Here is a 26,960-nt window from a genome sequence, read left to right on the forward strand (position 1 = left end):
AAGGTTTCTTGAATTGTTATTGGTTAATTTATGCGTCAATCAGGACAGGTCCAGCCTTAAGTCCAAGGCTATGTCCCATCGCCACGCGCTTTTTAGTGGGCGGGTTTTGAAAGAAAGGGAAGACTTTTTTTCCTCCCTTTCCACCACAACCTTTCGGTCATTTTGTTCTTGGAGAGGCTGGCGTTTCTGTCAATCATGACACGCCCCTTGATTCCTCCCCCGCCTCCAGTCATATGACATGTTATTTTGTTCAGGGAACTAAGGTGTCTGTGTGTTGGGAGGGGGGGGAGTACGGCGTTTCAACCAATAATGTAGTCGCGTATTCGACACCCAAGTGTCACCCAATCAAAAAAGTTTTAAGAGCCTGCACAGAATAGAAGGCGGGACCAAGTGGAACGTACATAATCAGCTTTGCCAGGTGCCCCCAAATGATTACCTTGGCCACCAATGAAATGTCTACAAGAGTGTGAAGGACGGCGAGAATGGCCAATGATTAAACAGCAGGCGTTTACATTTCTCTCTCCCACCCCTTCACGCCAGGGCGGAAGATGGCGGCGGCGGCAGCAGCTGGGATGGGTCCAGGGGTCCCAGATGGGGAGCCGGAGGGGTCAAACCGCGATCGCAGTGCTTTTGAATGCAACATCTGCCTGGAGCCTGCCAGAGAAGCTGTCATCGGCCTGTGCGGCCACCTGTACTGGTGAGCGAGGGAAAAGGTACAGAGAGGTGTGGCACAGGGAAGGGGAGAACCAAGAGGCTGATTTAATCAAAAATAAAATAAAATAAAAAAGGTGGGAACAGGCCGAAATCCAACAGGTGAAACTGCGCTTCTTCTCTTTTGCTTTATTTCCATTCCCTCCAAAGAAGCTCCAACAGCCGCCTTTGGGTTGCTTGGTTGGCCACATTTGAGGATGTAAGCCAAGGGTCTTCAAACTTGGCAGCTTTAAGACTCGTGGACTTCAACTCCCAGAATTCCTGAGCTAACAGGACTAGAGGAGGAATTCTGGGAGTTGAAGTCCACAAGTCTTAAAGCTGCCAATTTTGAAGACCCCTGGGGCAGGTCTAATAGAAAAGTGTGGTTTAGTGGTTAGAGAGCAGGGTTTTTTTGGGGGGGGGGGGCTGCTACCCCCCCCATCATCTCCTGCCACTGGAGCCCTTTGGTTGTCCCACCAGTCTGGAAGGAGGGTCTGCAGCAGCGGTCACCAATTGGTGGTCTGTGAGAAAATTTTGGTTGTCTGCAGAAAAATTATTTGCATTTTTTATATTGCATTAAATCAGGGGTCCTCAAACTACGGCCCCTTCGGGGTCTTTTTGTGTGGGTCGGAGGGGGGCAGAAATTCCTATTTGGGATCCGCTTCAGCCTCCTGGTGCGGAGCTTTGGGCAAAGGTTGGAGGGAAACGCTGCTGGTGGCTAAGAGCCGGAGGGCCTCGTTCCAGTGGGACTGCATCATGGCCTGGAACTGGCTGACCATGTCAGCCCGCTGAGCCTCCAGGCACCGGTACCTGGCCTTGCACTCCCACAGGTCTTCCCTGTGCTTGGAAAGCCTATGCTCGTAGTCCTCAGTGAGGTGCTTCTGCTGAGCCTCCTTCTCGGTAAGATCCAATTTAAACTGAGCCAGCTGTTTTGCCAACTTTTTTTTTTTTTCCCGTGATGGCTGTTTAGCTCCAACAACTGCTTCCTGTTGGGGCCCTAAGGAGCCCAGGCAGGTGAGGAGAGGCTGGTGAGGCGCCCCTTGACGTGAGTGGCATCAAGTTGGCCACGCCCACCCAGTCACATGACCACCTAGCCGGTCATTAGCCAGATCCTATTAATGGTCTGCGGGATTTAAAATTATGAATTTAGTGGTCTTTGAGAAAGGTTGGTGACCCAAAGGCCACCAGCAACTCACAATATTGTCAAGCTGGTTTCATTACACTAAGCTGACGTGTAGTTTGTGGCCTTACAAGTTTGTGGCCTTACAAGTGGGGTAACAATCCCCCTCCCCCAAAATCACCCCAGGGTACACCTTGATTTATATGCCGGAGTAAATAATCAATTGGAGAAACCCAGCGGTGGAGTTTTGTTCACTTAGATTTATGATTGACTTTACAGATAGTCCTCGACTTACAATCATTCGTTTAGTGACTGTTTGAAGTTACAACGGCGCTGAAAAAAAGTGGACTTAGGGCTGTTTTTCACACTTACGACCCGTTGCAGCATCCCCATGGTCGGGCTCAAAATTCAGACGTTTGGCAATTGGTTCATATTTATGACGGTTGCAGTGTCCTGGGGTCATATGATCCCCTTGGCGACCACCTGACAAGCAAAGTCAATGGGGAAGCCAGATTCACTTAATGACCGTGTTGCTAACTTAACAATTGCAGTGATTCACTTAACGGTGGCAAGAAAGGATGTAAAATGGGGCAAAATTCAACTTACCTGTCTCGCCTAGCAACAAAAAATTTTGGGCTCAGCTGTGATTGTACTTTAGGACTATCTGTATTTACATCATGTATTGATTATTAAATTTGTATAGCTGCCTACACGTGTTGATTTCTGTGTGCCCATCAAAATCCTGATTCGGTATGTATATTTCACGTTGGTTCGATCCAGATTTCTTTTTAAAGGTCTTGTCCTTTTTCTTCTCTTTTTGCAGCTGGCCTTGCCTACACCAGGTGAGTTGCTCTGTTTATTTGGACACTGGACTATAAGATTGACTGGAGTTGAAATGCTTCATTAACTTTCCCTGATGTATCTCTTCCAGATATACTAACCTGTACAGTTTTCCAGAAATCTTAGGCATCGTAGTTACTGGTTGGGGACAGCATAGTTAGTAGCTGGGGATGATGGGTGATATAGTCTGAAATTATTTTGATGATACCAGGTCAGCTAAGGGTGGCCTAATATTGGACAAGTGATTATTATTACCTTTACTGACAGAGTACATGTGTACAATGAGATTGGCTGAGCTTCCCTTTGTGTACCCCCACACCCCAACACAACTCACAGTGAGGACAGGAGTCCCTAACCCAGTCCCAATCTTATTACATTATGTGACCTTGTTGCACAACACGCCGGCCTCACAAGTCTATCCTACTATGTTGACATGAAGTTATTTTCCGTTCAGAAGTCTGACCGCCCACGGGTAGAAACTGTTCTTCAGCCTGTTGGTGCAGCTGGCTATGCTTCTATATCTCCTACCTGATGACAGGAGAGTGAAGAAGTGCTGACTGAGGTGTGAGTTATCCCTGAAACTTTTCTTCCCTCTGTTAAGGCAGTGAGCCCTAGTGAAGTCATCTAATGGTATCAGGGAACAGCCCACAATGTTTTGTGCTGTGCTCACCACCCCTCTGTAATGTCTTTCTCTCTACGGCTGTCAAGCCAGCATGCCACACCGTAATGCAGTATGTGAGGACACTTTCTATTGTGGACTGGTAAAAGGAGGTCATCAGTCGTTGTTCCACTTTATTCTTTTGCAAGACCCTGAGGAAATGGAGTCTCTGTTGGGCCTTTGTGGCCACCTGGGTTGTGTTGGTTTTCCAGGTAAGATCTGGGAAAAAAAAATCTGGTATTCCTAGATGAAAAGTAATCTGTGGAGTGAATGCAGATAGTCCTCAACTTACAACCAGTTACCAGCATTCAGAGTTACAGTGAATCTGAAAAAAGGTTGTCATGCGCCTGGTGGAGACTGACTCTGAGGGAGAGGAGGAACAGCCGACAGGGAGTGGAAGTGTGGCTCCAGAGGTTGTGGAAGAGGCTGGGGAAGGACAGAGGCCGGCTGAGCAGTCAGAGGAGGACCCAGGCCCCTCCCCTATCCATCCTAGGGCACGCAGGGAGGAGAGGATAAGGGAGAGACGTGGTCTACTGGGGAGGAGAGGGCCTTGATCCTCTTCATGGGCTGCAGCTGTGACAACTGGATAAGAGGACAGACATGCATACAGGCGAGTGCTGGAAACAAAGCATGGAAATATCTCTAGTTTATTGTTCCTCTCTGAGTTTGGCGTCCTTCCCAGTGTGTGTTCTGATATCGGTGGACGTCTTCAAGCCCTTATCTTGCCTGGTTTGTGTTGCTCTTTATAATTTAAACGGCATTTCCTCCTTTTTGTAACTGTTTGTGTGTGAGTTTTTTTTGTCTCCAAGGATACGTGGAGCTTGGAAGCAAAGTGAAGGAATAAAAGGGGCTTCACCTGTTTTTTTGTAACGGTGTTTATTTTGTATCCCACCCTGGGTCATCACAAAGGTACAGGTAGTCCTCAACTTACAACAGTTCATTTAGTGACTGTTCAAAGTTGCAACGGCACTGAAAAAGGTGACTTAATGACAGTTTTTCACAGCTGCAACCTTTGCAGGAAACACACCCCCCCCCATCATGGGATCAAAATTCAGCTGCTGCCGACTGGTTCGTATTTATGACGGTTATTGTCTCCCAGAAGGTCGTGGGAATCCCCTTTTGCGACCCTCTGACAAGCGAAGTCAATGGGAAAGCCAGATTCACTTAACAACCGTGTTACTAACTTATCACTAACTTTTTAGTGCTAGAGGAACGCTTTCCCCTGTAAATAGACAACTTGTCACAACTGTTTTTCTATGTACATTCTGAATGAGCTTATCTCTACAGATAGTCTGATGCAGTTCTACAGAGGAATTATTAAGTCTATCATCTACACCTCTATAACTGTCTGGTTTGGTTCTGCAACCCAACAGGACAGACGCAGACTTCAGAGGATAATTAGGACCGCAGAAAAAACAATTACTACCCACCTGCCTTCAATCGAGGATCTGTATACTGCACGAGTCAAAAAGAGGGCTGTGAAACTATTTACAGACCCCTCACATCCCGGACATAAATTGTTTCAACGCCTACCCTCAAAACGACGCTATAGAGCAGTGGTGGCTAACCTTTTTGGGCTCCTGGGCCAAAAATTGCACGTGTGCGCTTGCACAATCGTGCTCACGTGCCAGCACCCAGAAGGCAATGCATGCGCCCCCTACTCATGCATGCGCAATCCCCACCCCCTCACCCCCTTACCTGCACTGCGCCTCACAGCTGATTTTCGGCCAGTTTGAGGCCTTTTTCGGCCTCCCAGAGGCTTGAGGAAGGCTTCTGCAGGCTTTGCAGGCCGAAAAATGGGCCCGTTTCGTCTCTTCTGGTATTTTCGGAAAAACAGGAAGTGATGAAATGGGGCTAGTTTTCGGCCTGCAGAGAAGCCTTCCTCAAGCCTCTGGGAGGCCGAAAAAGGCCTCACACCAGCCGAAAATCAGCTGTGAGGCACACACATGCACTGTGAGGTAAGATTGCCTGCAGCTCGCGTGCCGGCACAAATGGCTCTGCGTGCCACAGGTTCCCCATCACAGCTATAGAGCACTGCACACCAGAACAACTAGACACAAGGACAGTTTTTCCCGAATGCCGTCACTCTGCTAAACAAATAATTCCCTCAACACTGTCCAACTATTTACAAAGTCTGCACTACTATTATTATTAATCTTCTCATCACTCCTTATCGCCCATGTCCTCCCACTTGTGACTGCATGACTGTAACTTTGTCGCTTGTATCCTTACGATCTATATTGGCTGTTTCCTATTATGATTTGATTGCTTATTCGTACCCTATGTCTATCATTAAGTGTCGTACCTCATGATTCTCGACCCTCAACGAATGTATCTTTTCTTTTATGTACACTGAGAGCATTTGCACCAAGACAAATTCCTTGTGTGTCCAGTCACGCTTGGCCAATAAAAGAATTCTAATCTATTCTATTCTAAAATGGGACAAAACTCACTGAACAAATGTCTGACTTAACAACAGAAAATTTGGTCTCAGTTGTGATCATAAGTGGAGGACTACCAGTACTTATGACCCCGTTTTGAAGTACTGGCAGCTGCCCCCTCTCCCTTCCCCCCTGCAGTGGTCCCATGATTGCATTTAGGGTACTGGGCAACCAGCCCACACTTAGGATTGTTTGCAGGGTCCCACATTTATATGACCTCAATTTACTTCCTGTTTCTAGCACACACAAAAAGGCTCATTGCATACAATGGCTCCCTTTACAATTGCTGCATTTGCGTAACGATTGCTGCCAAGCGGTTGTAAAATCTATCTGTGACCCGCTTAACGACCAGCACAACTTACAACCCGTGATTCTGGGTTCAATTATGGTCATATGTTCAGGCAAACTGCAGGGAGTCTTTGACTTACGACCACAGTCGAGCCCAATATTTCTTTGGCGAAGCGAGACAGTTATTTAAGTGAGTTGTGCCCCTTTTTATCACCTTTCTGCCCACAGTTGTGATGTGAATCCCTGCAGTTAAATTAGGAACCTGGTTGTTAAGTGAATCTGGCTTCCCCCTTGATTTTGCTTGTCAGAAGGTCGCAAAAGGGGAATCACATGAGCCCCCACCCCACCCCGACACTAAATTTCACTATCATCCTTTTTAGCCTTTGTCTATTCATTGGAGGATGAAGAACCTCTTCCGCATGTTTCTGTTCTGAGCTCAAAGCTGTACAAGGAAATACTTGGCAAAGAGTTTCTGAGAAAATCTTCACACTAATAAAACCAATGAATTGTCTCCTGCAAACACCACTCCCCCTTTTCGCTCCTCTTTACTCCCGAGTCGACCCTTGTTCCTTAACTGTTCCCTTCTCCTGGCAGCTCTGCACATGTGCGCATCGGGAACAGGCTCCAGCTGTTCTTCTGCCCCACTAATGTCTAATTCCAAAGGCAGCTGATAACTGTCGGACGGCTCTGGTCCCATCCCTGCCTCTGATGCAGAACACTCATCAGCACCTTCCCCAGACTCCAGGACTGGCCCATGTTCCTCCCCAACCTCCTCACTGTCCGAGTCTGGCGGGCCACAACAGTTTCCAATCAATACGGAAGAGAACACAGCAACCGTCATAAATATGAGTCAGTTGCAAAACATCTGAATTTTGCTCACGTGACCATAGAGATGCTGCAAGGGGTGTAAGTGTGAAAAATGATCATAAGTCACTTTTTTTCAGTGCCATTGTACATTAAACAAACTGTTTAAAGTCAAGGACTTAACGGCCTTAGCTTGAAAGAAAGGCCTGCCTTACAGGTGAATAACGATCATTCTTATGAGAATCTGGAGGACTTTTTCTGTAACTGGTCAGTATGATGGTTTCTTGTGTGGTCAAGTGGTTGTACATACAATATAACCAACATAGAAGATGACTAAAGCGGTTGATGAAGGTTACCTCTGCTTGCTTTCAATTCTTGAATAGGCATCTGACTGACTGCTGTGGACCTTTGGACTCTCTTAGTAAAGCATTTTTTAATCGGAGCAACTGTCCTTGAACTCTGAATCTCTCCTTGGCTGAAGTACAGATGGGCCGGATTTCTTACATAGCTTCAAAAATTATATTAGATTGAGGATAAATAATAAGCAATTCCAATAGAGCCATGGTGGCGCAGTGGTTAGAATGCTGTACTGCTGGTTAATTCTGCCCAACTTCCAGCAGTTCGATTCTGACCCCGGCTCAAAGTTGACTCAGCTTCTATCCTTCCGAGATTTGTAAAATGAGAACCCAGATTGTTGGGGGACAATATGCTGACTCTACAAACCGCTTAAAGAGGGCTGTAAAGCACTGTGATTCTAAGCACTGTAAGTCTAAGTGCTAGTGCTGTTACAAACTAGACAATTAAAATCCACTTAAAACAAGTTAATGTTTAGTTGAAATAACAGCTAAACCAAGAAAAGTAAATCTGAAATCTCATTGGTCCAGCCTTGAAAGTATGACTGCAAAATTTCAAAGCCAACTTTTTCCTGAATTGTCCTAGAAATGTTTTACATCTTCTGCAGCCTAATAATAATAAGTTAATGTAAACTTTCATTGTGCTCCTCACAATTTGTTGGTTCTTTCTCTACTCTCCCATTGTGCTAATGTGGTCTATTGCCAAATGGTTTCAAAGCTTTCTTAAGTTCCTGCTGTGGAATTACTTAGGGAAAGGAACAATGGACCTGTTTCAGAGCACTGGAATTACAGATAGTCCACGACTTACGACCAAAATTGAGCCCAATATTTTTGTTGTTAAGTAAGACATTTGTTAAGTGAGTTTTGCTCCATTTTGTAGCTTTTCTTGCCACAGTTGTTAGGTGACTCACTGTAGCTGATACGTTAGTAATACAGTTGTTAAGTGAACCTGGCTTCCCCATTGATTTTGCTTGTCAGGAGGCTGCAAAAGGGAACCACATGACCTTGGGACACAGCTACGGTCATAAGTGTGAATCAGTTTGCCAAGCATCTGAATTTTGATCACGTGTTCCAGGGTGGTGGTGTTACAATGGCCGTATGTGTGAAAAACAGTCCTCGGTGCTTTTTTCATTGCCGTGGTAACTTTGAACGGTCACTAAATGAACTAAATGTAAGTTGAGTTAGATTGTATGTTGCCTTCCATTTGGGAGCTCAAGGTGTTTTTCTTCCAGAAGAGCCCTGTGAGATAAGTCGGGCTAGAGGTGCCTGGCCTGTAGAGCAGGGGTCCCCGGTCCCTGGTCCGTGGACTGGCACCGGGCCGTGCATTTTTGACAACAACAAGCGAAGCCCCATCTGCGGGATGCAGGCAGCACACAAAACCAGGTGGGTGTGGTCTGTCAACTGCCGGCCCCTCCAGCAGCCCAATCAGAGGAGGAGGCATGGGAGTCAGGGTCAACATCAGGGCAACCTGGGAATCCAAGAGGGGGATGGTGCTGGCAGAGAGAGACAGACACAGACACAGACAGAGATGGAGCCTGAGCCGTCCGTCAGCCCTCAGATGGAGAGTCAACAGCCAACAGATCTGGAGGTGGCTGATGAAGAAGAGGAGGAACAGCTGGGTCCAGTGCCTGAGGCGGGGATGCACCTCAGGCAGAGAAGGCAGAGAAGAGGAGAGCAGTGGAAATCCAGTGGAAACTGGGGAAGGAAGAGCTACCGCCGTTAGCAAGGCCCCATCCTAGCTCTGGGGATAAAAGGGCAGGAAGTGGAGATGAATAGGTGTTGCAGGCAACTATTCATCTTCCGGCCGGCTGGACTTGTTAGCCTGTGAGAGAAACTTTTTGCCGGGGCTGCCACCATTCCTAATAAAGGAATATTTTGAGTTGACGTCAGAGGGTTTGTCATGTTTGGGGAGCTGGGTCACAACACCAGGCCCCCTCCGGTCCAAGGAAAGACCTGTCTCCACGGAACCGGTCCCTGGTGCCCAAAAGGTTAGAGGCCGCTACTGTGGAGCACTAGGGAGGTTCTGTGTCTGAACAGAGACCAGAATCTGGGTCTCTTCACTTCCAGTCTTAACACATTCAACTTTCTCCCACCCTGGCTCTTAAAGCTGAGAAGGAGGAAATACCGGTATTCTTCAATTTACCGCCACAAGTTTAGTGACGGTTTGGTTTTACCATCGCATTAAATAATTACTTAACAACTGTTAAGGATCCTGTGATCACCGTTTGTAACTTTCCCAGCCAGCTTCTGAAAAGCAAAGTGACGTGTGTGTGTGTGTGTGTGTGTGTGTGTATTTGCTTAACGACCGCATGATTCCCTTAAGAAGTGCGGCCATTCACTTCATTGTGGCAAAATCGGCTGTGACAACCATCTTAAATAGAAATTCTAGTCCAAATTGTAGTTATAAGTTGAGGATTACCTGTACTATAGTCCGGACTGAGCTGAGACGATAACCTACCATATTTTTCAGAGTACAAGATGCTCCAAAGTATAAGATGCACCTAGCTTTTGGGGAGGAAAACAAGGGGGGAAAAAATCTGCCTTTTCCTCCCAGCAATTTGCCTCCTTGCAGCAAACAGCAGCTTCAGCACAGCCTGATTAGCACAAGGAGCTGATTGTCGATTGGATCAGCCTCCCGACGATCAGCTGTTCCAGGCTGCAGGGATTGCCATCGCCTATTGCCACTTCCGCGTGCTCCATTTTTGGCCTTCGCATCCCGTTTCCAGCTTCTGCATGCCCCATTTTCAGCCACCATGTGCCCCATTTTTTGGCCCATTCCGGGTGGCGGGGATTGGAACGGGCGGAAAATATGGCACGCGGAGGCCAAAAAATGGGGTGTGCGGAGGCGGCAATAGGCGATGGCAATCCCTGCAGCCTGAAACAGCTGATTGTCGGGAGGCCGATCCAACTGACAATCAGCTCCTTGTGCTAATCAGGCTGTTTGCTGCAAGGCCAATTGCTGGAAGGCAAGAGGCCGAAGGGTGGGGGCTGGCGGGTGGGCTGGGTTTCGGTAACATTCGCTGTATAAGATGCACGGACATTTCCACCCACTTTTGAGGGCGGGAAAAAGTGTGTCTTATACTCTGAAAAATACGGTAGATCTCCCTGCTCCTAGTCCAAGTTTTTTTAAAAAATATTTCTCACATTCAGTATTTTTACTTCGTTTACCTCAGACGTGGCATTGAAACATGCCCAAAGTGTGAGCCGAGAGAGAATTGTGTGTGCACCCAGATTGCGTATAAGTAATTCTTTTGGTCCATATGGCACCTCAGAGTCTGCAGTGTATATAGTTCTAAGGAACTGTAGGTGCCATGGCAGGTATAGCCAGTCACCCACAACCCCTGGTTGTCAGAAACAAAGCACCTCTCCCAGATACGCTCTCCAATCTATGGAGACATTTGTGAAGCCCTCAAAAGTTGCTGCCACTTCGATCTCCACAATGGACGAATGGCTGCAAAAATTGATGGGAGTTTAGCAGAGATGGCTACATTGACTGCTTTGATCAAAGAAAAGAAAAAATACAAATACCGTATTTGCCGGCGTATAAGACGACTTTTTTGTCCTGAAAAACATGCCTCCAAGTGGGGGGGTCGTCTTATACGCCGGCAAATAGTAATTGGGAAGCACTGCGGCTGCCCGCGGCGAGGCACTTTTACCGTGGAAGCGAATCCGTGAAGCCGAAGGAGCAGCCAGCCTTCAGGCCGATGGTAGGCGGGCCTCCTTCTCCCAGCTCCCAAGGAACGAGGCGCTCAGCGGCCTCTGCTCGCATCGCCCGGCCTCTGCTCGCACCGCCCGGCCTCCGCTCGCACCGCCCGGCCTCCGCCCGCACTGCCGGCCTCCGCCTCGGCCTCCGCTCGTCCGGGGGCTCCGCTTAGGTATCCGGCTGGGGCTGTCAGGAGTTGTTACTGCTGGCGCAGCTCTGCGCGCTCCAGTCCCGCTGCCTCGGGAAGGGAAGGCAAAACCAGGAGCCACTGCTGCCGTTGCAAGCGCCGCCCGCGGCTCTTTTGCCTTTCCTTCCCGAGGCAACGCGGACTGGAGCCGCGCCAGCGGTAACAACTCCTGACAGCCCCAGCCGGATACCTGAGCGGAGCCCGGGCGGTGCGAACGGAGCCCGGGCGTGCGAGCGGAGGCCGCTGAGCGCCTCGTTTCCTTGGGAGCTGGGAGAAGGAGGCTCGCCTACATCGGCCTGAAGGCTGGCTGCTCCTTTCGGCTTCACGGGATTCGTTTCCACGGTGCACAAAAGTGCCTCAAAAAAAAAAAAGTGCAAAAGTGGAAGGTGTGCGGAAGAGGGGGTAGTCTTATACGGCGAGTATATAACAAACTCTATATTTTGAGTGGAAATGTTGGGGGTCGTCTTATACGCCCAGTCGTCTTATACGCCGGCAAATACGGTACTTTTATTTCAACTTGGAAACTGCTTCTAGATTTTGTGCTGGAGGTGCGGGGGGAAATGAAAGTTTGATTTTGGGTTTTACCAAGTAGATAGATTTGTTGTTATAGAAATGGCTAGTTCATACTACCGTGTTTCTCATATAATAAGGCCGGGTCTTATTTTTTTTTGAGCCCCGAAAAAATGGCTAGGCCATCTTTTCGGGGGTGACTTAATTTTCCCCCTTGCATCTTTGGGCGGGTGGGCGGCGACGGCTTGGATGTTGACCTCGGCGTTGGTGAGGCACTTAGTATCGGGATCAACGCAGGCAGCACCACATCTGGGTGTGCAACAAAAGTACTTCCTAATGGCAAGCCCCCCCACCATTACCCCCATTTCGCATGTTTTAATATAGGCCTTAATTTGGGGGGAGGGGCTTAATTTCATTTCATGCCTATAAAACATGCTGGGACTTGCTATTGGGGGAGGCCATATTGTTGGAGAAACAGGGTATTATGGAAAAGTAAAAAGTTGAGGTCTGATCTCAATGCCTTATTCTACTGCACCAAAGGGAATCAAAAGTCAATGTCTTTTTCTTTGTTTTTCCCCCTTTCTTTCCCTTATTTTCCCCTTCCCTATACTCGCTACTATTTACTTTTGTATTTTCTTTGTATGCTACATTATAAACGTATAAAACTGTTTTAAATAAAGTGGTTGCAAATAGATGCAAAGCTCCCCCTGGATGCTTGCCAGCTTCTTATTTCATCGACAGCAGTTTTTAAAATGAAAAGCCAGTTGGCACAGGAAAGATGGTACCTCCCAAAGAAAGCCAGCTGCCCTTTTCTAATGTAAATATCTACAAACCGGTATTTGGAAGTGGCCCACAAAAGCTTCTGACTGCAGGGGGTTGGACTAGAACAGGGGTCCCCAACCCAATACCGGGCCGCAGCCTGTTTGAAACTGGGCCGTGTGAGTGATGGGTAAGCACGCGCAGGAAGCTCCACGCAAGCAGAGGGTGCTTGTGCTCACGTGTAAAGCTCCCCTCATGCGAGCTTACCACACACACCCTCCTGTGCCAGGCTGGAAAGGTTGGGGGACAGCTGGACTAGACCTCTCAGGCCATGATGGTGAACCTATGACACGTGTGCCCATTTGAGGTCCATTTTTGGCCTTTGAGGTCGTTTTCGCCCTCAAGGAAGGAAGCCTCTGCAGCCTCGGGAAGCCGAAAAACGGGCCTTCCGGAAATACTGGAAGTGTCAAAACGGGACTGTTTTCAGCCTCCCGAGGCGGCAGAGGCTTCCTTCAAGCCTCTGTGAGGGCAAAACCAGCCTACCCGGGCTCCAGAGGCCCTCCAGAGGCTGAAAACGGGCACTTCCAGTATTTCCGGAAGGCCCGTTTTTTTTCGGCCTCCCAAGGCTACAGAGGCTTCCCTCAAGCCTCTGTGAGGGCGAAAAGGTCCTCAAATGGGCTGAAAATCATCTGGGAGGGACGCGCATGCGCAGTACAGGTAAGTGGGTGGGGCGGGGGTGTTGCGCGTGCATGTGCAGGGGGGGGCAGGACGCATTGCATGCTGGGTGACGGCACACCTGTGCATGCACTTTTGACACACCACTGCAAAAGGTTTGCCATCACTGCTCTAAGGTACTTTCCAGCTCTATGATACTGTGTTCCATGTAACTTAGAATAGAATAGAATAGAATAGAATAGAATAGAATAGAATAGAATAGAATAGAATAGAATAGAATAGAATAGAATAGAGAATAGAATAGAATAGAATAGAATAGAATAGAATAGAATAGAATAGAATAGAATAGAATAGAATAGAATAATTTTTTTTTAAAAAAAAAGAACAGAACAGAACAGACTAGAATTCTTTATTGGCCAAGTGTGATTGTCCAACACACAAGGAATTCGTCTGTGGTGCATATGCTCTCTGTGTACATCCATTATAAATGTCCTTCTTCCCTTCAGTGGCTAGAAACTCAGCCGGAGCGTCAGGAATGTCCTGTGTGCAAGGCAGGCATCAGCCGGGACAAAGTCATTCCTCTCTATGGGCGTGGGAGCTCTGCTCAGCAGGATCCCAGGTAAAGGATTCCCTTCTTTATCAGTGGGGTTTTTTTTTAAACAGTTTATTTATAGATTTTCATTTTAAATACATAAGTGCTTTGTATTGTCCGGGTCAATTTGCTTACATAATAATACTTTCCCCACTCCTAATTTCTACCTCTATTCTCCAACCGTTTATATAATAAGTCCCATGATCAAAAATACTCTGTCTTCTTTTTCTTTTATCTTTAATGTCAGTTTATCCATTTCTGCATAGTCTAATATTTTTTTTAAATTACATCTTCTTCTCTTGGACTTTCCTCTTTTTTCCAATACTGTACGAATACAGTCCTTGCTGCTGTCAAAACATGTAATATTACATACAAATTCCCCTTTTCATACTTTTCTGGTATTATAGCTAACAAAAAATATTTCTGGCGTATAATCGATTTGTAGCTTTAACATTTTTTTCTAACCGTGTGTGTATTTTTGTCCAATATTTCTTTGCTTTCACGTGTGTCCACCACATGTGATATTAGGTGCCCGTTTATCGGTGTTTTCAGTAGGTTAAAGGTAAAGGAGTCCCCGCAGAGTTTACTCCGCTAGCTGATAAGCGTCCAAATTTTGATAATGTGACCATGGAGATGCTGCAGTGGTCTTGAATACCTGGAATACGACTATTTTTCAGTGCCATTTGTAGCTTCGAACAGTCACTTTTAAGTCGTGGCCTACCTGTAACTGTTTTAATTCTCTTTGTGGATTTTGTAGCCCATCTGGGATGATTAAATTGAATGAATTACATTAAAGTTATGTTGCCAAAGAAGAAACGATCAATTGGTGTCCCAAAGGTGCTTTTTTTCCAAGAGGCAACTGGACTTTCTGGGTTTTCTTTGAAGATGTTTCGTTTTTCACCCAAGAAGCGCTCCTTCAGCTCTGACTGGATGGTGGGGAATGGAAGGATTTATTCTCCTTGCAGACAGTTGGTCATTTGCATTCTTTTAGCGAGTCGTTGAGGCCACCTGGACGACACAGATAAACCTCCAGGTTACAGTGTCCTGGAGTCATGTGATCTCCTTTTGTGACCTACTGAAAAGCAAAGTTAATGGGGAAACCCAGATTCACTTAACCATGTTCCTTAATTTAAGAAGTGCGGTGATTCACTTCACAAATGTACTGAGGAAAGTCGTAAAATGAGGCAAAATTCGCAATACATTTTTCACTTAGCAACATAAATTTTTGGGCCTAGTAGGTTGAGGATTACTATGGAGATTCTCAGTCATCCAGGTCATCCTTGTCACCCAGGTCATCCTTGTTCCAAAGGTGCTTTTTCAAGAGGCAACTGGACTTTTTGGTTTTTCTTTGAAGACATTTCGCTTCTCATCCTAGAAGCTTCTTCAGCTCCCTGTGTTGTGTTAGTTTTGCCTCATAAATTGTGTGACTTGTTCCAATACTTATGTTGGTAAAAGTGATTTTCAGCTCTTGGACTTTGTGTTCTACTCTCCCTCAAAGCTTCAATTGTGTAATTAATCTGTCTTAGTCTTTCATTGAGAAGTTGGAGCTGTGCTTTCTGCAGGATGTTTTCTGATCCCTGTCTCCCTTCCCTACTGAACTGAAGAAGCTTCTTGGATGAGAAGCGAAATGTCAAAGGAAAACCAGAAAGTCCAGTTGCCTCTTGAAAAAAGCACCTTTGGGACTACATGCAAACACAGCTGCCACTTAAAGAAACGGAAAGAAATCATGTTTTCCTTCTCCTTCATTTGCTGTAAATTTGCAGTTGGCGGGGTCCTCGGGGCTCTCTGAGTTTGGTTGTTGTCTTCTTGGAGACCAACAAGATAACATCCTCAGGGCTAGCAAGGACCAAGGTGTGCTCTCTGTTTACATCTGCAAGGAAAAAAACCAAGCTCAGATCCCCTCAGCAGCTCTGAACTACAAAAAAATTCTCTTTTATTGGTTGTAATTTGTATAACGCTTTGGAGCAGGGATATATATATTCCTTTGCTGGCTAGGATGTATTGGACTAATCCAAAGACTGGAGGGTATGAGAAGCTGCAGGACTGAGGCGGGAGGGGCATAATCCTGCCTTTTTTCTCCATCATGCAGATTGAAAACTCCCCCCAGACCTCGAGGGCAGCGCCCGGAGCCTGAGTCGCGAGGGGTGAGTGTTGCCTGCTTGTAACTCCCTTTCCCCAAATTCATCCTGGACTAACTTGGTTCTTCTGCAGGACTAACTTGGTTCATCTGCAACACCCCCCCCCCCACCTTCCTCCTTCTCCTTTTTCTTCTCCCCTTCTCCACCCCAGCAGGGCATCGGCAGTTTCCCTGAAGCAGCCACGGGCTTCCACATGGCATTTGGCATTGGCGCATTCCCTTTTGGCTTTTTTGCTACGGGCTACAGTGCTCCAGGAGAAAGAGCAGGTAAGGTCCTGCTGTAAAGGGTGGGGGTTCGGTGCTTACAGAATTTTGGGGTTCTCCCTTGTAAGGCTGCGACAGGTCAGGATGGGTGGGTACTCTTCTTTAGGACTGAGTCTGTGTAAAAGGCTTATTAGCCTAAGCTCCGCCCACTCTGGGTAACTTCTCCCAGTTTCTACTCAGTCCTCAGCTAGAATTCCCTATGGCCGTATTTTTCTATTGAGACTAAACTGAGACTCCATTCTTCCAAGCTTTTAGGCTTGTGCTGGGGCCCATCCTCAGGGAACGTCTCTTTCTCCAGAATGTGAGCCCTGGGCTCCATGTTGTATTTATATGGTGCCTGGTTGTGTGTGGTTTTGTCAGACCTGTCCCAGATTGGATATTCAAGAAAGAAAGACCCTCGACTCCATTTATAGTGAAAAGTATTCTTTTAACTGAAGGTCTGTGGAGATTCTCAGTCATCCGGGTCATGGTTGTCCCAAAGGTGTTTTTTCAAGAGACATATCATGCCCCTGGTGGAGACTGACTCTGAGGGAGAGGAGGAACAGCTGACAGGGAATGGAAGTGTGGCTCCGGAGGTTGTGGAAGAGGCTGGGGAAGGGCAGAGGCTGGCTGAGCAGTCAGAGGAGGACCTAGGCCCATACCTTGTCCATCCTAGGGCATGCAGGGAGGAGAGGATAAGGGAGAGACGTGGTCTACTCGGGAGGAGAGGGCCTTGATCCTCTTCATGGGCTGCAGCTGTGACAACTGAATAAGAGGATGGACTTGCGTACGACGAACGCTGGAAACAAAGCATTGAAATATCTCTAGTTTATAGTTCCTCTCTAAGTTTGGCGTCCTTCCCAGTGTGTGTTATCTGTGGACTTCCTTCAGCCCTTATCTTGCTTGGTTTGTGTTGCTTTTTTCCTTCTTCTTGTAACTGTTTGCGTGGGAGTTTTTTATCTTCCGTCAAGAATATTCAGAGCTGGGAAGCAAAGTTAAGGAATAAAAGGGGTTTCATCTGTGACTGTGTTTGTTTGTTTGATATCCCACCCTGGGTCATCACAAGACAACTGGACTTTATGGTTTTTCTTTGAAGATGTTTTAAAGGAATATTGGAAGACATTTCAAAGGATTATCAGAAAAGCTCAGGAGGATCTTCAGCTAGCACAACGTATGGGCACACTTCAAACCCAATAATACACCAACCCAGAAGCTTGTCCACCCCAAGGATAAAGCACCCAGACACAAAGTGAGCAACGTGGTACATGCAGTACAATGCAATGAGCCTTGTGCAGATCTGTACTGTGATGACCCGGGGCGTGGCACAAAAGCAACAAAGTCACAAAAACAGATAAATTCCCTTTAATACCTCCAACTTGGCCCCCAATGTCCAGTTATCATCGGCTGGAGAAAAAACCCTCCCAAAAACAGTTTACAAAGGAAAGAAATGAAATCCGAACCAAAGCAAAGATAAATTGGAAATAACAAAACCAACACAAACCATCCTGAAGTAATTAACACAACAGGCCAGTATGATAAATTGCAGACTTCCGAAAGATAACCAAGCACACGTAGTTGGGAGGACACCAAAACCAAGATTAACCTCGACAAAGATAATGCACGCTTTGCTTCCAACAAGGTGCTGTGTGCAAACGCCTTTCTTATATCCTGTTCCCTCAGCTGCAACTAATGAAAAGGATCAGGGCCCTTTCCTCTCCCATAAACCATGTTGCTCCCTTCTCCGTTCCTCCCTGCGTCCCCTAGGATGAAGAGGGGGTGGCCCTGGGACTTGGTCTGAATGCCCAGCCGGACTGTGCCCTTCCCCCATTTCTTCCACCGGAGCCACACTCCCACTCCCTGTCAGCTGCTCAATCTCCCCCCTCAGAATCAGACTCCAACAAGGGCAGGACATGTATGTTGGGGAAACAAAACAACCACTTCATAAATGCATAGCACTACACAGGAGAACAAACCCATCAGGATTCAGCAATCCATCTGCATTTAAAAGACAAAGGCCACTCTTTTAAAGACGGCAAAGTCCACATTGTAGACAGAAAGGACGCTGGTTTGAAAGAGGGGTCAAAGAGGCCATGTATGTCAAAATTGAACAACCCCCTATCCACGGGGGTGGGTGGGGTGGATAAGACATCATCTACAGTCTACAACATGGTGCTTTCAGCAGTTCCAAGGAGGCTCCATACCCATTTTGTACCACTCAGGTGAACTTGACAATATAGATAAACCTCCAGGTGGCCTTAACAACTCGCTAAAAGAACGCAAATAACCAGCTATCTGCGAGGAGTATAAATCCTTCCATTCCCCCACCATCCAGTCAGAGGTGAAAAGCTCTTGGGGGAAGCCAGAAAAAAAACAAAAGGCGTGGCCTCTTGGGAAAAAAAAAGCACCTTTTTACTGAAGCCAGGTGGTTACAGCATGGCAAAGCCAGATCTGAGGATTTCCTATGTAATCCCAGTCATTTTACCTTCCCCAAAACCCCTTCTCTCCGCTTTGGTCATCTTGGTCAGGGGTCCCCAACCACCAGTCCGCGGACCGGTACCGGTCCGTGGAACAAGTCCTACCGGGCCGCTGGCTTGCTGGCGCCGCCATCTTGTTTTGATGAAAAAGTGCTTCCGGTGAGCTTTTCCGGGTAGAAAGCTCACCGGAAGCACTTTTCATCAAAACAAGATGGCGGCGCCCAGCTGATGTCGGTACCGGGCCGCGCCATAAAAAAGGTTGGGGATCACTGATCTTGGTGATGTTGAACAAGGCTCACCGTGAGATATTTTGGTATAACTTTTTGGCGCCTCTTTGGATGGGCGTTTCGCATTACATCCCCAGGCTGCGTCCTTGGATCTTTTTAACCGTTGTCTCTGAATGGCACCTCTAGTTTCTGTCATTCCCTCCCCCGCCCTTCCGTATCTTTCCATTCCCCCTCCCCACATTTTATGGCAGGCTGCCATCCAAGCAAAGTGAAGTGAAGCAGATCTGACAAGGCTTCTAATTGTTAATTGGGTGGTTGATGGCCCGTTAAACCCTTAATTAACAACTAAAAGCCAAGCACCATATAAATACAACGCATAGCCCAGGGGCGCATATTCTGGGGAGAGAGAGATAAGTTCCACGGGAATGGGCTCCAAACATAGCCCTTGATGTAGCCAAAGTTCATCGGTGGCATTTGAACCATCCGCTCACGGAGGCCCCAGGCGGGAGCAGAGGAATTGGGACGGATGCACAGTCCTTGGTTAGCAACCGGTCGCAAAGAGCTACGACAACATCAGTGAGCAGTTCAGCGTTTAAACCTGTCGTTCAAATGCCGGCCAACCTGCTTTTGGGTTTCACTTGAGCTAACTCTTCTTTTTCTTTTTCTTCTTCTTCTTCCTTTCTGCAGATACAGATGCGCCCAGACCATCCAGCTGGCAGGATTCATTATTTCTTTTCATTGCCATTTTCTTTTTCTTCTGGTTACTCAGTGTATAACTGGCTGGACCCCGCTGAGCTTAACCTGTACTAAAAAAAAAATCTAAAGAACAGAACAAAAGGACTTTGATATTGGGGGGGGGGGGATGGGTTAATGTGGGGAAGAGAGAGAGAAAGAGAGAGAGAGAGAAAGAGAGACTGGTTTTGGGTGGGTGGCTTTGCTTGCTGGATGCGTAGGAGAGGCAGAAAGGGGTTAAATGCTATATATGATGGAGTGAAGTTCTCTCTTTTTCCATCCCCCCTCACCCCCACCATCCTGGGAATTAAACCCATCAAGAGGACTGCTTTCTTCCAAGCGGGTTTGCAAACAGTTGTCTACTACACAACAACCCCCAACCTAATTATGGATTGACTGGGAAGGCCCTTAGTCTAGAAGGATCCCTTTCTATTCTTCAAAGAATCTTCAAAGTTCGAATTGCAGCGAAAGGTTGGAACAAGCCGGACGCGTGGACGACTTATTCTTTACAGGTTCCATCAAAGAAGCAGGAACGAAGGAAGCCAGGCCTCGTGCATCTTCCTTCCACCCCCCACCTCCCACATACCCACCCACCCACCCACCCGTTCCGGTTGCAATAGCATTTGCCTCACAATCGGCAGTCAATTTGTCTGATTGGGCCAAAGCGGCGAGACTTTCCACTTTGCGTAAAAAGTGCACGAATCCAAAGAAAGGGATTTTTTGGAGGGGGAAGCAAAAGTGGGGTGGGACAGATTCCGTCTCTGTATAGAGATGCGGTGATGGGGGAGTCAGTCTCCCTTGTTCAGCCCACTGCCACAGGAAGTGATTGTGGAAAGGGGAGCGGAGATATTTGAAAGGCAGGGAAGGAGACAACCTGTTGCTTCCGAATCCCACAGGAAGCGGCTGCATAATTCTTTTGAGACCAGGTGATTCCCCAAAGGGCTTATCATGGCTTCTTCTTCTTCTTTTTTTGTTGATAGGGTAAACTGCCTGAGTTTTGATAATGCATACGCTATGGTGGCAGGGGTCTCCAACCTTGGACGCTTTAAGACTTGTGGACCTTCAACTCAGCATGCTTGCTGGGGAATTCTGGGAGTTGAAGTCCACATGTCTTAAAAGTAGCCAAAGTGGAGAAACATTGGATCTTCAAACAAGGGCCTTCAAACTTGGCTAGTTTAAGACTTGTGGACTTCAACTCCCAGAATGCTTGAACTAACGTGACTGGAGGAGGAATTCTGGGAGTTGAAGTCTACAAGTCTTAAAGTGGCCAAGGTTGGAGACTCCTGCTACGGTGGGTATTTTTTTCCTCCCCCGTCCCCTCCTCTCTCTTTTTGAGGAAGGTTATTTAACCCTTTTGCTCTTCTGTTGGAGTAACCCAACCCTTTGAGATGGGGGTGGTGGTGCTTGCCGACGATTGTTAAGGCTTCATCCACCCAGCTCTAGCTCTTCCAAAAATGTCGGGGAAACGTTGAGGGTTGGCGACGGGGATGGTCGGTCACCGGACATTGTAAGTCTTGACTAACAGTATTTTGTGGTCCAAAAGTTCCTTGGGTAGTGACTTCATTTGAGGGGGACAGAGAAGGGATGCGATGTCGATTAACCGATGCTTTAATTAAATTCACTCGTGATTCCTATCCGGTCGAAGGAAGAGTCATTGAGAGAAAAACACGCCCGTTTAGGAGGGAAAAGCACAGAAAAGCACAGGCTTACAATGGTCACCTAGTGACCCTCCTAAATTATGTGGATCTGAAAAAAAGGGACTTAAGATCTGGATTTGAAGTTCTGAAGGGTGGTCTCCCTCTGCAGTCACGTGACTGAATTTGGGCTACTTAGCAACACAGCTGCATTTATAGCCAGTTGTAACGCACTTCGGTTTTGGGCAAAACCACACCCATAGCAAACCATTTGTTTGCTTAACAACCTTGATGTTCACTTAACAACCTTGGGTTCGCTTAATGACCACAGTGGTTTGCTTAACGACTGCTGCAAAAAGTTTATAAAATCAAGCTGGTCGTTTGGCCGACCTGTTTTATGACCACTATGAGGTATAACTCCATAGTTATAGGCTCCATTGCGGTCATAAGTTGAGGCCTACCTGTAGTATCAAAACTGTTACGTTGGCATGCCTGAAAATAGTGTCAGGTTATGATGGAGCCTATCGCAGCTATTTAACAATTACAAATCTTTTTTTCTGGCTGCCGAAAGTTTTGATCTCCTTGTGTAGGATATTTGCGATTGCACCTGAAAATCCAACCTTTTAAGCAGCGTGGCACTTCAACCTCAAGTAAATAGCTCGCTTTAAGATAAAATCTGGATGGTACTTTTTCCGAGCAACAAAATTTTATTAAAAGGCAGAATCTTTCACGAGCTGCAGCTCCTGAAAATTTCAGCCTTTTATTAAAATGAAAGATTCTGCCTTTTAACATTTGTTGCTTGGAGAAAGCACTACTTACTAGATTCCTGATATTTTGTCTATAGACTTGACATAGCTTTCTTCCTACAATACCTTGATATAGAAACAGATTTGAGCAGAATATTGTTTTAAATTAAGATATATATATATGTGTGTGTGTGTGTTTTCTTAAGTTTTCGCGGGTACTTACATGTATGGTATTCGGCTTTGTTCGGGTATTTTCCCACGTCAGTATAGTTGTGCATTTAAAGTTGTATCAACGTTTCGGCAGAATCTCATCTGCCATCATCAGGCTTCTGTATTGTTCAAAAACAATACAGAAGCCTGATAATGGCAGATGAGATTCTATAATGACGTTGCTACAACTTTAAAAGCACAACTATAATGATGTGGGAAAATACCCGAACAAAGCCAAATACACACACACACATACATACATACATACATATTTACTTCTTCATTGACCCAGACATCCCACCCTCTAATAACAAAATTGAACATATCCACAAATGAGCCAAAGTGAACCAGGGAGTCAAAACCTAGAATGACCTGATGGTTATCAGCCTGGCTTTGTGGCAATTATTTACCAAGGAAGCCCTTGGCAGAGATGTATTTCCCCAGAACACTTGTTCACTCCTGTCTTGTCTTATCCACTTACATTTTTAAAAGATGTTATCTTGTCCATAAATTGCTCAGCGCCTTGAGGAAATGCAAACTCAGGAAATGAAATTAGGAGCGTTGCTCAGCTGCCTCTTCAATCTTGCCTTCCACCTTATGCAGTCTCTGATGATGAGAGGAGATTACATCCCATCCCTAGATAAACTGCTGTGTAAATTGACTCTCGGAATTTGCTGGCCCTTGTGGCAGAGAAAACACATTCTCCCGTTTTATAATCTGCTGCTAAGACAGGTGAAGTCACCTGCTTGTTTTTTTCTGTAAAAGCTTATTTCTATAAAAATGGAATTACAAGAACCAGGAATCAATAAGCAGCTCCAGAGGTTTTGACCAGTTCTGGAGAACCGGTAGTGGAAATTTTGAGTAGTTCAGAGAACCAGCCAATACCACCTCTGACTGGCCCCACCCCCATCTATTCTCTGCCTCCCGAGTCCCAGCTGATTGGCTGAGTCTTCTTTGGTTGCCCTGCACAGGAGAACGGAGCTGGAAAGCAGGTTAGTGGCGTGGGGAGGGAATGAGATTTTGCACTACCCTTCCCCTGCCACGCCCACCAAGCCACACCCACAGAACCGGTAGTAAAAAAAATTTGAATCCCACCACTGAGGAGCTCCCCCTCCATCTTCTTACTAGACTGTCTCACACCTAGCTGTGCTACTTATTTCTTGGACACTCTCCAACTCTAAACCAGCTCTGTGTTACACACACTTTCCTTTTCACAAGAAAAGGAAAGGTGTAAGTTTTGTCCTTCCTCCTTAGCATGTAAACCAGGACTTCGAAAGTTATAGCTCCTTCTGAGCTCTGATATCTTAGTGCAGCTAGTCCTCAACGTACGACCACAACTGTGCCCAAAATTTATGTTGCAAAATTTATGTGCACAGTTTTCGTTGGCACGAAAAAGTCCATCAAGCTTTTGGGAAAATGGCAAGAGTGGTTGTAGGACAGTGGTCTGCAACCTTTGCATCTTGGCGGCCTGGCTGGGGGACAGGGGAATTGGGCCACGCGAGTAGCGGGCCAGTGGGCATGCATGCAGCTTGAATTGTTTGTTGCTTGAGTGGGCCAGTTCCAAATAGGCCACGCCGTGGTAGTAGGTGGTGTGTTGGTGACCCCTGGTATAGGAGAAATCAGCATTCCTGGGCCTGGTATTTTGGAGAACTGAATTTATTGAGTGACAAAGTGATTACCATAGGCCTCAAGATGGTTTTAAACCCTCATTAATTCACTCCAAGTATAAACCAAAACGCGGCACATTTGGGGCTCCAATTGAGCAAACTGTGGCTCATAAGCCAGTTTTTATATCCTTAATTTAGCATTACGTATGTATTCTAACTACACCTCCTCCTATGCCCCTGATGGCAAAATTTATTTGGAAGCCTTTGGGGGAGAATTTTACATTCTCCAGAGGAGCATTAGCAATAATGGAAACTCGTCAGTGGGGAAAATATATTTTATTGTTTTGGCAAAATTGTACAAGAATAAGCAAGGGACAGGAAAAATCCCTCTGCAAAAAAAAAAAAAAAAGATTATATTGCCTGGATCAGAATGTAATTCTGCCAGTCTTTACCTCATAGCTCTAAAGTTCTTTGCTTTGCTCTGGCTCAACTAGGGAATTGTGCCTCTTGTTATTTTAAATCTACGTAAAATCCAAATTACATTCACAGTAAATAATACTTTTTAAAAATGCAATTGGAGGAAGATGTTGAAGGAGCACTATTTGGGAGAGGGACTCAAGTCATTTCCCAAAAATAAGTCACTGCACCCTGGCCAAAATAGCTAGTTGCCATGTTTCTTAACCATAGTGATTTTGAGATGTGTAGACTTCAACTCCCAGAATTCCTCAGTCAGTAAGAGTGGCTGGGGAATCCTGGGAGTTGAAGCCCACAAAGTTATTTAGGTTAAGAAACACTGGATTTTTTACCAGTTTTACCTCCATCTTAAATTAAGAAGTGGCTTGTGGCCTAACACAGAATCGGGCAATTCTGTAGTGCAGTGTTTCTCAACCTTGGCAACTTTCAGGTGTGTAGACTTCAACTCCCAGAATCCCTCAGCCAGCTTTTGGAGTTAAAGCAGCCAAGGCAGAAAAACTAGCATGCACAATTGAAAATTATTCAACCATTTTGTTAGGATCGAAATACCCGGTGTATCCTTACTAATTGCCTGGAAGAGAATTCCTTTTTTTTGCTGTGACTTTAAATATCATATGTCTGGCACTAGAGTAGAGTGGAGATAAAATGAAATCTTGAATTTGGACCCTACAGTGTTTATTCCATGTATGGTATAATACACTAAAATTTGCTGCCCTTTTAAAGCACCCAAATACCACCAGCGTTTGGAAATTGGGGTAAGAGAGAGAGAGAGAGACAGGGAAATCCATAAAGTGCTCTTGTCTAATGGCGTTGATCATTAAGTACATCAACTTATGACTATTTAGTGACTGTTCAAACCAGTATTGAAAAAGGTTACCTACAACTGGTCTTTGTGCTTTTAACCATTGCAGCACCCCAGAAGAGACAAGATCAAAATTTGGCAACCCGCACGGAATTGCAAAAGTCACAGCACCCCAAAATCTTGTGATAATCTTTTATGACCTTCCCAGGTAGCTCCAACAAGTGAAGTCAACGGAAGCCAGATTTGCATAATGACCCCATGATTCACTTAAAAGCCGCAGAGTTTAACAACCAGGGCAACTCATTTCACTAGCACATTGCTTAGCAAAGGATGTTCCAATTCTAATTGTGTTTAGAAATTGAGGACAACCTACGGCAGGGGTGGGATTCAAAATTTTTGACAACCGGTTCTGTGGGCGTGGCTTAGGCGTTGAGCGTGGCTTGGTGGTCATGTGACTGGGTGGACATGGCTTGGTGGTCATGTTATTGGCTGGGTGTGGCCAACTCAATATCACATCAAGGCACACCTGGCCTCTCATGACTGGGGATGCTGCAACAGTCAGCGTGAAGAACAGTCATAAGTCACTTTTTCCAGTGTCATTGTAACTTTGGATGGTCACTCCACACAAGCAAAGTACCAGCAAACGAGGGGGGAAAAACTCCAGAGAAGTTCCTGAGACAGGAAGTCTAGTCCTGCCAAGAATGTAATAAGGGTTAATGGAGAGGCAGTTTCTGTAAGCAACACCAGAATGTTTCCTTCCTGCCTTCCTTACAGGATTAGACCAGTGATTTCTTCTAACAACCGGTTCTCCGAACTGCTTAGAATGGTAACAACTGGTTCTAGTGAATAGGTGCGAACTGGTAGAATCCCACCCCTGACTTACAGCCATGATGGCGAACCTATGGTACATGTGCCAGAGGTGGCATGCAGAGCCTTTTCTGTGGGCATGCAAGCCATCGGCCTAGCTCAGCTCCGCTGTGCATGCATGCATGCACCTCCCGCTGGCCAGCTGGTTTTTGGGTCTGCTGTGCATGCAGGAGAGGATGCATGTGCATGCACAGGGGGCAGGGCGCATGCATGGAGATGCATGCTTTTTGCGTTTTGTGGATGCATGCACACACACTTTGGGCCCTCGGTGTCAGTTAGCCATCACTGACCTACAATGTATGCCGGATTATTAACTTTCTCATTACTACCCAGACTGGTTTTTGTGTGAATGGAAGACCAGCATCTCCTACCTAGGGCTAGGTTGGAGGTACTGAACCAAGAGCAAAAGCATTGTAGCTAATCCCACGTGTGCTGTGGAAGCAAAAAGCGTTGTAGTTAATCCTACACGTCCTCTCAAGCAATTATATAATAAACTAGGGTATGACGATCTTAGCAAATTAATTGAAGCAAAGACATGGACAAACATTCAGGCCTCGTCACCATGAGTGTCATTTTTTTCATTCCTATATCCTCTGGTTCCACTAGGAAAATCTTAATTTCTAATCTGAAGTCCTTTCTTGTAGAAGATAGTACCCTTTTCACCATTTTTTTCTGAAGAGGCACTTCCGAATTGATCCAGCACCAGGGAATTGCTTTCAACAGGAAAACAAGAGGTGACAACTGACAAGTTTCCATTTTGGAGAACATACCATTGGCTGCCTTTTAGCTTGTCATAGAGTGGCAGGACTCAAATATCTTGTTAAGAGACAGCATGGTTCCTTTTCGGTTTAGTATTGAACAGTGTTTCTCAACCTGGGTGGATTGATTTCAACTCCCAGAATTCTTCAGCTAGCAATGCTGGTGTCAGGGCTCCAGCATGCACCCCTCCTTCAAATCCTTGTCTACTTGGATGACGTTCTCATTTACACTGAGGCGATGGATGAACCACGTAACTCTAGTGAGTCAAGTACTGGAAAAACTCCTAGCAGGGGACCTGTACGTTAAGCGGTCGAAATGCGAATTTCACCATGCACTACCGAGTCTCCAATGTAGGCATAGAAATGGACCCAGTCAAAGTACAAGCCCCCCTCGGTTGGCAAGTCCCTCACACCCGCAGACAGCTACAA

The 26,960-nt window shown here is 46.3% G+C and overlaps 1 protein-coding gene across 3 annotated transcripts; it reads left to right on the top strand.

Annotated features, from left to right (window-relative positions):
- The first annotated feature begins 509 nt into the window (after window positions 1-509).
- On the top strand, window positions 510-19,885 carry RNF5 (ring finger protein 5). 3 transcript variants are annotated; one of them, XM_087953334.1, is made up of 6 exons: window positions 510-697; window positions 2,634-2,652; window positions 13,535-13,647; window positions 15,710-15,764; window positions 15,910-16,024; window positions 19,389-19,885. In XM_087953334.1, the coding sequence occupies exons 1-6, from the start codon at window positions 549-551 to the stop codon at window positions 19,475-19,477; spliced, it is 540 nt and encodes a 179-aa protein (XP_087809460.1). In that variant the 5' UTR covers window positions 510-548; the 3' UTR covers window positions 19,478-19,885. The 3 variants fall into 3 exon arrangements, with proteins under 3 accessions (XP_087809460.1, XP_087809461.1, XP_087809462.1); XM_087953335.1 differs by having other exon boundaries at window positions 15,913-16,024; XM_087953336.1 differs by lacking the exon at window positions 2,634-2,652 and having other exon boundaries at window positions 513-697.
- The last annotated feature ends 7,075 nt before the right edge of the window (window positions 19,886-26,960 follow it).

This window comes from Notechis scutatus, chromosome 2 (assembly GCF_049901735.1).
Source record: "Notechis scutatus isolate UNSWTSFEM ecotype Mainland chromosome 2, rNotScu1.2, whole genome shotgun sequence".
Taxonomy (NCBI): Eukaryota; Metazoa; Chordata; class Lepidosauria; order Squamata; family Elapidae; genus Notechis; species Notechis scutatus.

Excerpts from the sequence above, each read along its gene's own strand:
- RNF5 (XM_087953334.1), top strand. The coding sequence starts at position 549 with ATGGCGGCGGCGGCAGCAGCTGGGATGGGTCCAGGGGTCCCAGATGGG. Across the intron at positions 13,648-15,709 it reads TCTGCTCAGCAGGATCCCAG|ATTGAAAACTCCCCCCAGAC; the intron begins GTAAAGGATTCC and ends TCCATCATGCAG. Across the intron at positions 16,025-19,388 it reads TGCTCCAGGAGAAAGAGCAG|ATACAGATGCGCCCAGACCA; the intron begins GTAAGGTCCTGC and ends TCCTTTCTGCAG.